Here is a 17,511-nt window from a genome sequence, read left to right as displayed (position 1 = left end):
CCGAACCCTCGGGCGGGAGCGCCGCCGCGCTTCCCAAGCGGCGCACTATCCAGTGCGCCACCGGGCCGGCCCTACCTAAAGAATATTGAAAACATAGTCTTTCACCACTTTCAGTCAAGTTAAGCCTATCCTAAGTTTCCTCCCCCTCCTTGTCCACCCAAATCCTTTTCATATAGGATTTTCTTGAAGTCTTACTTCCCTATGAAGCCTTCTGTGAGTTCTCCAACACTCAGAAAGTTCTCCCTTTGAAATAGTATTTACTGTCCCCCTGTTCTGAACCACACTACAATAAGATGTAATACTTATGTTTATAGGGTCATATAGTGTATACACGTTCCCCGTCAGATCATATTCATTGTTCTGTTGTTTAATTGTTTCATGTATGTTGTCGTGTTTCCCTAAGTACAATATAAGCTTTTAAGTAACAAGGACCATATATATTTCTAATATGTCTTTTTGCCCCCTTCTTCCTTCAACAAGTGGGCCCTTATCATAAGCATGTAGTGTTTCAGATCCCCATACCAGACAGCCACCAAAAAAATAAATAAATAAAAAGCACATGATGGACGTTTATTGTTATTTTTCCATGTTTTGAGTGAAACATTGAGAACCAAGGCTATAATTGATCTTGTAGGCCTTTAATACCCTCAAAAGTTTCATCATTGTGGTTTTGTTGCTGGAAGCTAATAAAACCTATGTGTGTTTACATTCTTTGCTTTTCCTTTCTTCTCCTTGTGTGTAATAACAGGTAAAGAAAACTCTTAGCATTTTTTGCCATTCCTTTTTCTTTCTTTCTGCTTTAACTTAGCAAACTCTTAAGAGTCAAGACAACTAAGATCCTGTTTGGAAAAGGAACAAAGGATATTTGGCTCTAGTTTTTATATAAGAATACCAGTTTTTTATTCTTTTACAGGACAAGATTAAACATTTAGAGGAAAAACTTAAGGAAGAAGAACATCAGCGTAAGCTATTTCAAGATAAAGCTTCTGAGGTAAATAGAGCACTATATGGTCTATCATGGAAAACCAGGTGTATTTTATTATACTTTATTTTCATTAACTGAAGCCTATATTCTAGAATCCAATATCTGCTTCCTAGATTGTTAGTTTTGTTTCTTTTTTGCTATAATAATGAAATTCTCAGTCAGCCAGTATATTCATATATGTGGATGCATGGCCAAGAGGTCTTTCTGACAAATCATATATTCTCAGTCGAAAGAACTCCTAGGATAGATTGTTTTCAGTTTAGTATGTATGTGTGTGTACACACACATATATAATTCATTATCTTATTAACAGAAAATGATTGTAATTACCAATAGACTTAGTGACTTTTATACACACACAGAAATAGTATTTTGGGTTTTTTTTCCCTTCTGAATTATGAGGCCTTCAAAAAGTTCATGGAAAGATTTGTATTATTTTTCTAAATTCCATTTTCCATGAACTTTTTGAAGTATCCTTGTATTTATAAACTGAGACCTGGATCTCTCCTTATAATGTTTGGGTTTTTTTGTCTGTTTGTTTGTTTTTATTTGTTTGTTTTGGCCGCTGACTGGTATGTGCATCCGAACTCCTTGACCTTGGTGTTAAAACACCACACTCTAACCAACTGAGCTAACCGGCCAGCCTACTCATTATGATGTTTTTGAAGAAGCTTTTACAAATCAATTTTATAGGTTTTTTTCTTTAATATTATAGCTTCAAACTGGACTTGAAATCAGTAAAATTTTAATGTCTTCAGTTTCAAATCCAAAACACTCCAAAGAAAAGAGGAAATCTTCAAAGGTATGCATATACAACTTTTTCCCAAAAATCACTTTCTTATTTGCTAATATTTATTGACCCTTTTAATACTTATACCTATCCATTTCCAGAAAGGATTTGAAGAGACCTATAATAAAAAACGTGCAATAATGCCATGAAGTGAGTCAAGTGATGATGGTATTGAAAATTCCATAAAACCTAGGTTAAAGAAAGTAACAACAGTTGTGCATAAAACTTAGCTCCAAGTCTGCTTGACAACCAAAGCAAAAAATAGCAAATAATGGGCAGTGTAGCTGTCTTTGTGAAATAACAGGAAGTATTTAAACTTTTCTAGAAAGACAAACCTTTTCCTAGTTTTAAACTCTAAAGAGAAATGTATTTTGTGATACTTTATAAAAGAGGCACTAAACAATGCCACAAATGCACTAAACAATACAATATATGCTGAGAGCAGTTTTATGTAATACATGCACAATAAAAAACTTTTTTTTTACAGATCTGTTCAGTTTATAGGTCTGTTAAGTCATTTATATATGGCATTTACTATTATTTGTTTTTTTCTATGCTCATATCCTTTGAATTTGCCTAAAAATAAGGATTGGGGAGTTAGTACTTTATAGATTCATATGTATAAACTATATATGTATTTTGTTTTGATGAATTGATGTTTTATATATATTGTTTTAAACCTTTTTGATGATATATAATGGTAAGAAAAAAATGTTAAGTCCTTTTAATCTTATGCTTCTGGAATTATAGTTTGATGACCATTATTACTATTTATTCAGTATGCATGTAGTGAGTCTTTCTGTGTTCCATTTGCTACGGGAGCCAGGGATACTATTTGAGAATTCTGGCCACTGCCATAGGTTTACCGTGTGGATATAATAATGGAGAGAACTTTGTACTTAACTTTGGCTACTCTTTTAATACATAAATAAGAATTACTATTCAATACTCTGGCTTTATTTTTCATAACTTTTTTTCTTTTAAAGAATTTTTAAACTGCAGTAGTGAAAAACATTTTCCCAATGGAACTTTGTATATTTTTTTGCTTATTTCCTTCTTTAAATATTTGTTTTATGTCTTGTTTGTACAGTGAGATCCAAAGTTGAAAATCCAAATAGAAAATCACTATAAATAATTTGCAAGTTGAACAAATATTGGCTTATTTTTATACTTATATTTTATGGCATCCTTTCTATGATGACTTAGTGGAAATTTTTTTTAAAGTTTGTCTATTCATTGTAAAAATAGTGAAGGTACAGGGAGAAGGTTAAAGAAATGGAGGGGAAAAAAAGATAGCTCCTGGAAGAGAAGAGAGTAATTAACAGCAATATCACTTTATAAACACTCTTAGTTCAAATCCCAAGTTCATAGGGTCTGAAAATAGCAATGAAATAATACTGTCCCTTTAAAGATGGAAGGAACATTAATGCTGCTGAAGCTGGATCAGATTAAGAATCCTCTGAGAGACCTACTTATCTCTGACACTGTCTGTCCATATCTTGGACATAGTTCATTCAACTCATTCATCTTGATATACGTAGACTGGTATCCCTAGGTGATAAAGAGATAATAAGATAGGGATTTATGAGAAACAGATAAATATACGAATATAAGACAGAGTGTAATAAAAGCCTAATAAAGGTATAAACAAGTGTTGTGGTACTGTGTAGAGGAAGGAATATGTGAAGGGTGATGCAAGAATCAGCATTAAAAGCAACCTTAGAGAATTAGTAAGTATTGACAGACTGAGGTGAGGAGAAATGTATTGCAGTCTGAGGAAATTGTTGGTTTTTCTAGGGACCCAGTAGTGGAAGTTAGATGGGATCATAGTGAGAGTTAAAATTGAAACTACAGCTTGGGGTGATTATGGCTGACCTTCAATGCCATGTTAAGAACTTGAACTTTTATTCTATAAACAGTTGGGAACCATTGAAGGCTTCTGAAAAGAGTGGGGACATGATTAGAGCTGTAATTCTAGATGGTAACTGACAGCAGTATGATAGTTTTATCACTTGGGTAGATTCATGTAACCATCACAACAATCAAGGTTCAGAACTATTCCACCACCATAAGTCTCCTTCATGAAATCTCTTTATAGCCACACATACCCCTCCTTGACCCCTGGCAATCTCTAATCTATTCACCATCTCTGTAGTTTTGTTATTTTAAGAATGTTACATAAATCTGGTAACACCAAGGTCAAAGATTTGGATCCCCATCCTGGCCTTTTGGGATTGTTTCTTTTACCCCTGAGATCCAGCCAAGTTGTTTCATGTAGCAATACATTCTTTTATTTCTGCGTAGTATTCCATAGTATTGTAGATGTACCACAATCTAACCGTTCATCTGTTGAAGGATATTTGGTTATTTACAGTTTTTAGCTATTACAAATAAAGCTGCTGTGAATATTTGCATACAGGTTTTTGTGTAAACACAAGTTTTTATTTGTCTGGGATAAATGCCCAAGACTGAAATTTTTGGGCGGGTCATATGATAAGTACATGTAGTTTTATAAGAAATTGCTGAACTGTCTTCCAAAGTAGCTGTTCCACTTTGTATTCCCATGAATAGTACCTGAGTGATCCTGTTTCTCATCCTTGCCAGCATTCAGCATTGTCACTTTTTTAAATTTACCATTCTGGTAGGTGTACAGTGATATATTTCATTGTAATTTTAACTTGTATTTCCCTAATAGCTAATGATGTTGAATAATTTTTCATATGTTTGCCATCTGAATGTCTTCTTCAGTGAGATGTCTGTCCATGTCTTTTGCCTATTTTCAAATTGCATTGTTTACTGTTGAGTTTTGAGAATTCTTTATATCATAAAAGTCTTGTAAATTAATTTTTTGTTTCCTTTTTTTCTTTGTCAATGTTTAGAAAGCTAAATGTTTAAATAGAGGACCACCTCAGCAAATTTATTCAAAGTTTGGAGCACTGCCTTTTGTTGCTGAAAAGGTAAGTGGGAAACAAATGAAGATAGTTGTTCAAAAAAATACTCCTGCTTTACTGTATTGCAAGTGCTACTTAAATGCCATCACTCATTTGAAATTGTTCTCAGCCATTCCTTTTCCCCTTAAGTTTGCCAGTGCAGGCTGTTCTGTGAATGCAAGTATGCAAAGCCTCCTGCAGATGACGCAACATCGTGGCTCACATACTCTTCAGAAACCTGAAGTGACTAAGCCTAGATGTCTCTATAAGCCTACTAGAACAACTTCCCAGTTTAAAGCTGTACCTTCTGACTCAAAAGTGTCCATTTCCATTTGTGACAATTTGTCTGAACTTTTGATGGCAATGCAAGATGAGCTGGACCAAATGAGTGTGTAAGCATTTTTATTCTTTATCAAGAGAAGTAGCAAGATGTTCAGATATCATTTTTTTGTTCTCAGTTTTAAGAACAATACCTCTCATGAATTCTTAAAGGTCTTACTTAACCATTTGGACAGATTTATTGTCACTGGTTTTTCATTGTATTTATTGGTACTATTTAAATTTTCAACTGCATGTAATTTTTACTTTTCTAATCTAAGGAGTTTCTGTATTCCCAAGATCTGGACTGACAAATATTATTATCATGCTAACATATAGGGTCTGGTGACCTTATATTATAACTCACAAAAGCTTTTATGAGAAAGGGTTCTCCTTTTGTTTCCTAGAATCTTTTAGTTAAATGAATGATTTTATTACACAAGTAGGAGTGTAATTCCTTATATTAGACTCTGGCTGGTCTGCATTACAAATTTTGAAGCATCCAAGGTAAGGAAGATTCTGTATGGGATATGTTATATTATGCCCCACGTTTAAATATATATTCAACAGAAATTCCATAACTATGTGATTTGGCTGGCCAGCTAATTGAACTAAGACCTCTGTAGAAGATATAACTAGTTCTGTTGACAAGATTTCATTGAGTAGGCTAACTCCAAATGCAGGGATTTCTCAGGTAAATACTTCTATAGCTGGAATTTTTTCAAAGATCCTACATCAATAATCCAGAGCTGGAATTGAAGAGAGCCCTTTATAGCTCCTAGCTAAGGACATCAGAACATTTTATTACATTTAGCTGTGAACATCAATAATTCAGATTTTTTAAGGTTGTTTATCAGCCTAAGTCTAACATATTTCTGAAGGTATCTAATCTCAGATCACAAAAGCCTGATTATATTTACCATAGATTTAATTAGACAAACCTTTGAAGATTAATATTTTGAAGATTGATAGTTTTGAACATTAATATTTAACCTTGACTAAAACTTACGAACAGAAAATTGTTTAGTTATTGCAAAGACATACACCATAAAGTACAACAGTGCTTGATATTTGCTTTTCTTTCATAGGGAGCACCAAGAACTACTGAAACAAATGAAGGAAACTGAAAGCCATTCAGTCTGTGATGACATAGAATGTGAATTAGAGCATTTAGTCAAGAAAATGGAAATCAAAGGAGAACAAATTTCCAAACTGAAGAAGCATCAAGTCAGTGTAAGAAGGCTTTAGTAAAATATTTTAATAAAAAGATAATATATCTGGATTCAGTATTATATCTCTGTATGACCTTCCAAATTTGAGGTATGTATGTGTGGTTTAGTGAAAAAATAGACAGGAATCACTTAGGCCTGTTATATAATAGAGCCATCAGTCCCAATGAAATAACATGGGCTTCCTACATAACTCTCTCAGGTAATATAAAGAAAAATGAGCAAAAAAGTTGGGTTATATATTCAGAAATGCCTTTGGGATAATTTTGAGGTAGGCTAAATTTGCCTTAGCAGTCCTCTGGACACCTTTTTAGCACTCTTTTTCCTTATTCTTTTCTCATCTAATGCCTTATTGATGCCCCTTATGTCAGCAGGTCTCTAATTCAGTATCATGCATAAACCCGGCTCCTCCAGCAGTATGCTGTTGCTTTGTCTCCCACAGATTTATCACCCCTTTTCCCTTGGGTGATGGAGCTGCCAAAGGTTACTCAAAGCCCATCTCTTCCTAGCAGTGAGAAGCCCCGAAAAGGGGTTAATCTCCCAGAACCCTCAAGAGAGAGGCATTCCTTCCATTTGGGAAATTGACCACAAATTGGGGTTCTCTTCCTGCATTTATTCTCCAGACCAGGAAGTTACAGGAAGAGAACAAAGGTGAGGTTATAGTTTAACAATATAGGCTGGTAACATTCAGTAAAACAAGCAAAGTGACATTCCATAAGGCAATTTAAGTGATCTACCAACAAAAGCTTGATCTTAGCAAACATTCTCTTCTTACAGCAATTTCCCAGTATCTTTACATATCAATCAGTAACTTGTCTATCTTTGAACCAGCAACTTTGCTGTGTTACAATTCTTTATCTTACAACAGAGACTAGAGCCTGGGGAAAATTTCCCGTCCTTTGCAAGGTCAATATTTGAAACTGCAAGGCTTTGGAAAAGCAGGCCCTGTGAAGTACATTTGCTTTATGCATACTCCACAGTACGCCAGTCCTAAAAGCACTTTTTCCCCTCTCCCAAAACAAGCTGTGTTGTATTCTATTCCCTGGGGTCTTATGCTCAGCTAGCTGTAGTGCATAGGAGAAAGGTGGTGAGGAGAACTCTATACTTGTGTGTGAATGACATAACAATTTTAATATTTTAACAGAAGAGTCATGGAATGTAATATTTTGTCCCAAGACAGTAACTCCATAGGTTGAACTTTAAGCACTATTACTCTACTGGAGCAGAAGGCAGGAGGAGTCTTTCCAGGAACCCTCCAAGTCACATCATGCAGCTATCATCACTTATATAAGTTGGTGATATATTAACCTCAAAATAAGTCTCCCCCCCTTTTATAGGAAAGTGATAAAAGATGCAGAATGTTATTGCCTTTGTTCTTCTTATGGCCAATAAAGAAAGAAATAAAGAAATGAAACTTTGAAGCAAATATTTTCACTTTTCTAGTTTTTAAGGTTATAGTCAGTAAAAATTTTTGAGTGATTGTGTTGGGTTGAAGATTATACAACTTGTACACTTTCTTGGAATTGCATGGGAGAAAACCGAAAGGAATAGAAGAATAGTTTTAAAATTTAGGCAGTCTGTACATATTATATTTTGAAAACAATGATTTATGTTGTATAATAAATATAGCAGTATAAATTTTCAAGCATTTCATCATGATAAATTTAATATCTGTAATAAATATTGCCTCTTCAGCAAATGGAGAACCAGGTACTTATCCAGAGTATGGATCATCTCTGCAAATTGGACCTATGCATAAGTGAAGTACACTAAGTAATGGGTTGGACTTTGAAGAAATGTTTTCTGGCTAGTTGATAGACATTATTTTGTTTAATTCTGTCTACTTCACTCTTACTAGAGACTCTTCAAGGAGATAAAGTTGTTCCTTGGGCTTTTTTTTCTTACTGACATTCAGTAGTAATTATAAAATTCAGGAATATGTTTAAGAATACACACACACACGCATGTATTATGTATGTAGTATATTTGACTATAAATTTGATGCTCATTCCTAGTACCAATTCTTTGCTTTGCTATTAATATCACCTGAAAGGTTCTTCTTTCTCCTGTCTGTTATCTAGTTTTTACCAGTTTCATATCTTCCATACAACCTTTCCCTCAACTTCTCCAGCCCATATTGATCTTGTCCTACTCTGGCCTTTTCAAATATACACTTTTTGTCTTGCTCAAAGTTATCCCAATTCTCTAGTTGTCCCATATATGCTTTTCTTTCACAAATAAGAGCAATAAGCTCCTTGAAAGCAAGGACTATTGTAGTCATTATATTTTTACCTGATTAGCACCGTGATAGGCATGTAACAGGTTTTCAATAAATAAAAACTTACTGAATTTAACTTTTTTTATTTAGTGTAATCTTTAAACCATCAATCTAATCCATCTATTTGAGGGTATATTTTTAATATTTTTTTGACTAAAATCTTAGATTTTTTTTTCTCTCCAGGTTCGTAAACTGCAGCAAAAAGTTCAAAACTCAAAGATGAGTGAAACTTCAGGTATTCGGCAAGAAGATAGCAACCCTAAAGGATCAAAGAACATAAAAAATAGCCCCAGAAAATGTTTGAGTGAAACTAACCCTTTTCAGAAAAACAGCGACTTTCGTCCAATACAAGTTCATAATCTTCAAGTGAAATTGAGAAGAGATGATATCATGTGGGAACAGTAACATGATAGCAAAACTGTCACCTTAAATGAACTTTATCAGTGAGATCTTGAATTGTCTAAAGTGGTTTTAATTTAATATAACTTTGTGAAATTTTGAATTATGTTTCTAGCCTCTATAAAACATGAAGTTGTAGTATTTTTAGCTAATGCCTAATGACATACTAAAAGCCCCAAATAATAAATGGTCACTTTTTTGTTTTTCTTACTGACTGAAATCCCTAACCTCATTATGTTTTAGAAACACTGTTCACTTTGCAGTTATCTTAAGCTAAATCTAGGAAATTGTACTGGATTGACAGTATTCAAAATTGGGTTATTTATTTTGTGTGTGTGGGCGGCTGGCTGGTGTAGAGATCCAAACCCTTGACCTTGGCACTATCAGCACTGCACTCTAACCAAGTGAAATAACCAGCCAGCCCCAGTATTGGGTTAAATCTGAGACACAAGTACTATTCCACTTTTTCATTTAGTAAGCTTGTATCCTTGAGAGCCAACATTAAATAAACAGTATGGAAATGTCTTTTAACTTTCCTGGTGCTTCCTGTGTTGTTTTAAAGCTATGAAATGTTTTTCTTTCTTGTAAAGGGAAAAGCTTAATAGTTCTTTAATTTTGTGAAGAAGGCTTTAACCTAAGTTTTATGTGGCAATTTACATATATGAACCCAGAGTTACTTAATATTTAAAAGACAGTAACTCAACTGCAGAAGCTTTCCTCTGCTATTTCTATTCTCTTTTACATATCTAGTTTTTATTAACACCAGTGATCTATTTTATCTTACTCCTTTGTAACTTTTGCTGACTTTTATTATTTGCATTGTATATAATGTTCATCAGTATAAACTGAGAACATCAATTTCTAAGACCCACGAAAGTGTCATATTTTTTATAAGAAAGCATGGGAAGATGAAGTTGGGCATTTCATTACCTCATCTACCAAAAATTCTGGGAAGTACGGTACTTTAAAAATATTTTTTTTAATATGTGAAGTCATAATAGGTTTCTTTGTGTATGCAAGCTTTGTAATAAATGTACACACTGTTGGTCGATCTTTCCAGAAGCCTATAGGGCAACTAGAGAACTGGAGTCATCAATCGAAGTAGAAATGGAGGACAGAAGAGAAAAGGTGTAATAAAAGGGAGGAAATCAGAATATAGGGTAGTAGGTAAGAGATGGTGATTCAAAAGGAACAGAGTTGGAGGGTACATTTTCACCAAATTCTCTGAATCCAAAGCAATGGGAGAGTTCAAGATATAGGTGTGAAAGAATTTTTAGGTCAAGATCCTGGGTAGCTAAGGAAAGCAATTTTTTAGACAGTCTTTCTGTTGTCCTGGGAACTTCCCAAAAAGTGTGTGTTGGAGAAAGTGGGTAATTGTGGACCTTCTAGGAAGAAGGAAAACTGTGATTCATTCTAACGCTGAGAAGGGATATCATGTCAGAAGACCTTTCCGTATCTAAGAGTGGGGAAGTGACTGAAAATGAGCAGATTGGTACTTGGAATTGTCCTTGAAAGTAATTAACGGCAGAAATCAGAGCTTCTCTCTTTTTGATTTAGATAGTACATGTGCCCTTTGCCAGCTTTCACTCCCCTTCCCCCATCAGCTTTTCAGCCCTGGAGATGTTCCACAAGGTGTTTCATCTAAACTCAGTTTTATCACCTTACTTATTTTTCTGCTTTGCTCTTCGTCTTCAAGAATATGAGTTCTATAGTTTAATCTTAGCAAAAAACCCACCAGGACCATAATACATACCTGTGATCCTGTGCTTTTGTTTTCTATGCACTTGAGATAGCAGAATATATTTGGTTTATCAGTAAAGTCATTACTTGTGAAAATTTAATGCCAAAAGAAATTACCATAAAAAATGTAGAAGGGGCCGGCCCAGTGGCGCACTGCTACAGTGCGCCACTTGGGAGCGCGGCGGCGCTCCCGCTGAGGGTTCGGATCCCACATACAGACCGGTTCCCACTCACTGGCTGAGCGAGGTGCGGGCACAACACCGAGGGTTGCGATCCCGTTGCCGGTCCCAATCCAGTACGGGCGCGACACTGAGGGTTGCGATCCGTTGCTGGACACGAAAAAAGACAAAAAAAAAAAAAAATGTAGAAGAATGCTTGAATATTTCAATTAAGAATTGAGAATTTTCTCACAAAATTAGTGTAGTACAGTAGAAAAAACACAAGACTTCAGAGTTAGGAGACTTGGACTGACTCCACCATTTAGTAGCTCGGACAAGTCAAATAACTTTTTGCATTTCTCATCTGTAAAGATGGAATTATACTAATACCTACCTCACAGGGTTTGTTGTGAGGAATAAATGAAATACCATGTGAAAGCACTCAGCAGAAGAGTTGGCACTTACTAAAAACTTAATAAATGTTTTTTGAATCCGAGTGGCAAAAAATAAATAAATAAATAAAATAAAAATTGTAGAACACAAGTTTGCATGGGTTAAAGCCTAAAAACAAAAGCCTAAAGCCTAAATATATTCTTAGTAACATGGGACTATTATAATTTGTTTTTCTTTTTCTATGTGCCTTGAGGGAAATCATTTTGGCTGTTTCCTAGCCAGGGGTCTAAGTGGGAGGGGGTAAAGAATACAGTCCTGCAGTGATGCACAAATAGATAATCACACAGCAACTTGGAGTCTGTTTTGGTTGTTGAGGTGACATTCGTTACTGACAGACAATGAAGAATGGTGTCTTGTTGCTCCATCACAGCTACTGAACTAAAAATGCTCACAGGCTGCCTGCTTGCCAGGGCCTTTGACTGAGGGGGTGGAGCAAAAGATTTCTTTTCTGGATGGGGGGCGTCTATGGTCAGTGTACAAGAGTTGCTATAGCAACCCCACAGCTGTGCTCTGCATAGCGGAAACTTGGTATGATTTCATGGATTTTGTTCGCTTAAGTGAAAAACAGTTGTTTTTTATTTAATTAGAAATTGAAAAAATGGAATTGAAACTTTCTAGCCAAGGCAGGTCTCCACTTTGATGAAACTATGAAACCAGAAAGTTGCAGTGTTTGAAGCAGCAGGTATTGTGAATATTCTGATACTGGAAATGGGAATTGGAATCTTGAATTAACTGTAACTGGGAGGGTCTTCGGCAACCCAGACATTTTTATTAGCTTGTAGCTAAAGATAGGAGGGTCTGCGGGGAAATGCTGTTTTCAACAATGTAAGATTATAGTCGGAAATACTTAGTATAGTAAGCTAACTGACTGGGATGATGTACTTGAAAGTTATTTTTGAAATTTTTTGTAGCTTTCTGCTTTTAAAAGTATAATTTTAGGGCTGTCGGTTAGTTCATTTGGGAGAGTGTGGTGCTGACAACACCAAGGTTGAGGGTTTGGGTCCCCATACTGACCTGCAGCCAAAAATAAATAAATAAAATAAAAGTATAATCTATGAGAAGCAGTCTTTAAGCCTCCAGTGCCTCCTCTCATATCTGGCTTAGCTGTCTCTTCTAGGTATTTTCCTTATCTTTATACTTAGCACACTTTCTTGTTGTTTATTTGTCTTCTGCATAGATTGAAAGCTATGTGAGGGCAAGGTCCTCTCTTGCCAAGCACCTAGTACAGTACCTGACCCAAAATTAGCCTCTCAATAAATATTTGCTTGATAATTACATTGCGTGAAAACATACTAACGTTACTCGTATTTGGTGGTCTTATCTAAGTGGATAAGGTACTGCTGTTTCAGGCACCGATTCAGCTGTTCTGTGGTTTCACCTTTCAAGGATATATGACCACATTTTATATAACCACTGGTTAAGAATAGCCCAATATTGTTTGGGGAGAGGTGGAGGGTGGTTTCACAGACAACAGGCACTTAGAATGATGCTTTCTTTGATATTATGATGCTAAGAGGAAGAGGTTTGAGAGCTAAGGGTTCTTTATTTGGATATTGGTATGTTTGACTTGTTCATTCAGCAAGTATTTATTCATCTCTAACAATCAAGTACTTATTGATTTCAAGATACTGTGCTAATGCAATGGGAGATTCAAAGACAAATTATGCATAGATTCTGTCTTCAAGTTGCTTAAAGTCTGATAGGTGAAATAAGACATATTTGCAAATACAATAAAAGGAAGAAAGCAATAGGTGACATAAGAGGTATAATCACCACCACAGAGCATATGCTCAAAAATTATTTGCCTGCTGGGCCGAGCCCGTGGCGCACTCAGGAGAGTGTGGCGAGCGCAGCGGCGCTTCCGCTGCGGGTTCGGATCCATATAGGGATGACTGGTGCGGTCACAGCACTCACTGGCTGAGCGTGGTGCAGCCGGTCACAAAAAGGACAAAAAAAAAAAAATTATTTGCCTGCTAAATGTTTGTTCTCATCTTTTGATAAAGTGCTTTGGCTGTTGGCCTGTTTGTAATTTCTTCATTCTCCATCTTGATTTGTACAGCTTTCGCCTGCTTTTTTGCCTGGTGGCAGTATTGGTCTAGCATTCTCACTCCTCTTTAGGCTTGTTGTTTGAAGATACCAGTTCATTTAGTAAACTATCAACATAGAAGAACTATGTGCACATCTTCAATCTGAAATGAGCAATGATCTATCATTTGACAAATCCTATTTGTCTGAGAAAAAAATTAAAATCTGATAATACAACCAATGTAGAACTCTTTAAAAACATGTCATTTTACTGAGCAATCAACCTGATAGAATATTTTTTAATGAGTGGATAGAGTAGATAAATATCTGAAAAATATCTTTAGAAAATAAAGTAACTGAGATATAAGATAAAGTAATTGAGAGAAATTTGTAAATATTTCTGTGGCTTTTAATGTCCTGCTTAACAGATTTCTTATAGCCATATCAGCAAAGCCCCCTTGCTCTGGGCTACAGTTAGAACATAGGAAGAAGTGCTATAGGGATGTAAGCAATAGAATGGTGTTCATGTTATAATTATAAGGAGTGTACCCACTTGTAAAAGTTAATTCACCACTACAAATTACTAAAGTTGCTTAAACAGTTAAAGAAAGAGATTACAGTCTTTATGAAAAGTGAGCCTTCTAATCATGGCTAAAATAATGTACTTTTGACCTAACTTCACTTAATCTGATTAAGTAAATTTTAGGATAGGCTCTGAAAAACCTTGGAAGGTTTTTTGTTTGGTCGGGGTTTTTTTTGTTGTTGTTGTTAGTTTGCCTTAAAGTTAAATGTATATTGACTTGTAGGGTATTTCTTGGAAAAATCTATTACTGAACTAGTACAGAATGTGAATCATTTCTCGCTTGAAATACAAGATTGATGTTTACAGGGCAGTTGTCCAGAATCTTCTGGCTGAATTAGAAAGTATTTCACTCTTCATCACTGTAGGTCCTTTTAACTTTACAAATGGTTATTCAAAACATAAATCATTTTGGTACACAGGAAACTCACTTAAAATAAGATTTTAAAAGACTCCTGATAATTCTGTGAAACACTTAGGGTTTTATAACAATTTCTAGCAGAAAAAAAAAGTATCTTTAATACATTAAAAAATATTTTCAGAGATAGCTATTCCAAAATATGTAATATATGTGAGAGAACAGTACTATTAATACTGTAAATATTGAAATGCTTAAACACATAAAAAGCATTATTGCCTTTATTTTCCCAAAACTGAACCCAGCTACAAATTTAAAGCTGTGAAGAAGTCGAGTACCAGAGTTAAAAGAAATTATTTCTAGGTTAGGAATGACTACTTTTACTTTAATCTCCCAAATAACTATGTTTTAAAAGCTTATTCTATTGCTTAATGGATATAACTTCTCTGCTTGATAGACTTGGAAGAATTAAATCAATATTGCATACTTTGGCTCTCTTATGATATGTTTTAAATAGTGGCACCTAAGCTAAATTTTCAGGCAGGACTCTTTGTTCTTTTACAGAATAGCTTTAAAGTAGAAACAAGGCTGTGATTTTGGTATTTGGGAGAACATTTCTCATTCTGAGAGCATTCCTATAGATATACCAAAAAAGTAGAGTTTTATTCTCTTAAATCATTTTTTTAAACTACTATTGATACAAACTTTTTCTTTTTCTTTCTTTTTTTTTTTTTTTTTGTGGCTGGCTGGCACGGGGATCTGAGTGAACTTGGGTTTGTAAGGCTACATTCTAGCCAACTGAGGTAACCAGCCAGCCAACTAAACTACTATTGATTCAAACTACCATCTGTTGAAATAATAATATAAACCACTCAGAGACTAAAGAGTTTAGAAAAGGAGTTTATATGCAAAGAAGATTTGCAAGGGAGTCTAAGCTTTAGCACAGACTTATCAAATTAAAAATATGAAAAGTATTTAAAGGAAGAAAACCTACAAAATTACCAAAGTCACCAAGTTTAATTATTCTCTTCATGGTGGAAAACAGTTTTCTAAAATAATTACCATATCTAAAAAGCTTATCGTGTATCTTCAAACATCAGCATTGCCAAAGTCAGGGATATAGTTATTAGAGAGTAATTTACAGGAAAGACTCAAGGTTTCATTTGCTTGGGGAATGAGAACTAGAAAGGATGACTTTTGTTGATGTTACTTTATCTCAGGATTTTGTCTTAGGTGGTCCTCAAGATCATCTTTCCCTTTAATGGTTCACGGAACTCAGAAAAGCCATTTTACTCACAGATAGTATATTATAGTGAAAGTATACGGATTAAAATCAGTTACTGAAAAAACGCACTTAGGGTGAAGTCCAGTAGACACCAGGCACAAGCTTCCGCTCGTCTTCTTCCAAAGGAGTCATACAGACAGTACTTAATTCTCCCAGCAATGATGTGTTGTAACATTCTCAGAGTATTGCCAACTAGGAAAGCGTCCCCAAGCCTTGGTGTCCAGATTTTTTCTTGAGGCATGGCTGATGTCCCCTGTGACTTTCAGTCTTTAGCCTCTCCAGAAGTCAAGCTGATACTGTATGGCCTAAGGCCCCCACCATCAATCACATTATTAGCTTAAACTATCTGGCATGGCCTAAGACCCCCAGGTAAACAAAAACACCCATATCAGGCAGGATATTCCAAGGATTTAGAGGTTACCTCCCAGGAGTTTCGCAGGGGCCAAACATTTCTTTGGTATGTGAAGGGTTTACACAATCAAGACCTGCTATGTTGATCCTATACTGCAATGTTTTGTTTTCTGACTGTGGAATGTGATGTGCATTTCTTACCCATCATGGCCTCTAGTTAAGGTATCAGTTTCGCCTCCAGAAATTGTCCTAAAGCATGGACTTGACCATAAATTTGTTTAGTGATATTTCTGATTCAGTATTATTACTTTGATATTTAGTTTATTATGTAAGTGTGATAAAAGGTGATGCTTAATACATAAATAACTTCTGGTAGGGTCTGGTTAATAAAACTAGAGCCACGTGATACTAAAATTTAGGAGTTAACTTTGTTTGCAGGCTTTGTGAAGTCCATAAGGTTGTCATTACTATTACATGTAAAGTAATGCTTTTATCAGCTCACATACTAAAATCAGGAACCAAGATCTATCCAACCTACCTCAGCCAAGTTGCTTTGACCTGTTGCTTAATAATGGGCTTGCCATACCTACTTTAATGAGATTTGTGACATTGTCATGATTATGAAAGTGATCTAATTATTGCCTGGTAGGAAGGAGAACAGATTCATATTGAACCTATGCAAATAGCCACATGGCTATGAAAAGTAAAGAAACAGTGAAGGCACTCTACTATGTAATACTTAACCATTTTTACCATTGTTTGTGCATTTTTTATGCCATTTTCTACAGAATTATTATTTTTGTATTTTCTTGACAATGTACAGATGCTCCTTGACTTATGATGGTGTTATGTCCTGATAAACTTGTAAGTTATAAATATCATAGGCCAAAAATGCATTTAATACACATACCCTACTGAACATCATAATTTAGCCTAGCTTATCTTAAACATGCTCAGAACACTTACATTAGCCTACGATCAGGAAAGATCATCTAACACAAATCCTATTTTATAATAAAGTATTGAATAGCTCATGTAATTTATTGAATACTGTACTAAAAGTGTAAAACAGGATGGTTTCACACCCTTGTAAAGTCAAAAAATCATAAGGTGAACCATTATAAGTCAGGAACCATTACTTATAAGTTATATTAAGAATTTTTATTGAATTTTTTTCTGAATTCTAAAGGGTCAGTTGGAACATGACACTATTTAAAGAATGTTTCCTCTCAGTTTTTTCACATGTAGCCTATTGAGAGTTTGAGATAAAGAAGGGAGGAATTTTTCTTATACGTCCATTGGAAATAGAGCCTCAGTCACATGCTGTGGTTCGAATGTATCCTCCAAAAAGCATGTGTTGAAAACTCAATTCCAATACAACAGCATTGGGTGGTGGGGCCCAATGAGAGGTGATTGATACTATTATTACGGTCTGTGATTTTTTTTTATAAAAGGATGTGTTTAGCTCCCTTTTCTCTCTCTCTCCCACTCTTGCTCTTTCCACCTGTGCCATGGGATGATGCAGCAAGAAGGCTCTCCCTAGATGCTGGTATCTTGATCTTGAACTTCCCAACCTCCAGAACTGTTAAAAATAGATTTCTGTTCTTTATAAGTTACCCAGTCTGTGGCATT

The 17,511-nt window shown here is 35.2% G+C and overlaps 1 protein-coding gene across 3 annotated transcripts in view; it reads left to right on the top strand.

Moving 5' to 3' along the window:
• The window catches only part of CEP57L1 (centrosomal protein 57kDa-like 1), a 65,061-nt gene extending 55,596 nt beyond the window's left edge, over positions 1-9,465 (top strand). For 2 of the 3 annotated variants that reach the window (XM_008577247.1, XM_008577249.1), the window contains 6 exons: positions 914-991; positions 1,701-1,787; positions 4,655-4,732; positions 4,856-5,097; positions 6,112-6,256; positions 8,714-9,465. In XM_008577247.1, the coding sequence (XP_008575469.1) occupies positions 914-991; positions 1,701-1,787; positions 4,655-4,732; positions 4,856-5,097; positions 6,112-6,256; positions 8,714-8,935 (852 nt within the window). In that variant the 3' untranslated portion in view covers positions 8,936-9,465. The remainder of the gene's footprint in view (positions 1-913; positions 992-1,700; positions 1,788-4,654; positions 4,733-4,855; positions 5,098-6,111; positions 6,257-8,713) is intronic. The other variant, XM_008577248.1, reaches the window with a different exon arrangement.
• The last annotated feature ends 8,046 nt before the right edge of the window (positions 9,466-17,511 follow it).

This window comes from Galeopterus variegatus, unplaced genomic scaffold, assembly GCF_000696425.1.
Source record: "Galeopterus variegatus unplaced genomic scaffold, G_variegatus-3.0.2 Scaffold1469, whole genome shotgun sequence".
Lineage (NCBI taxonomy): Eukaryota > Metazoa > Chordata > Mammalia > Dermoptera > Cynocephalidae > Galeopterus > Galeopterus variegatus.
The sequence above is the reverse complement of the archived record's forward strand: the minus strand, read 5'-3'. Positions and strand labels throughout refer to the sequence as shown.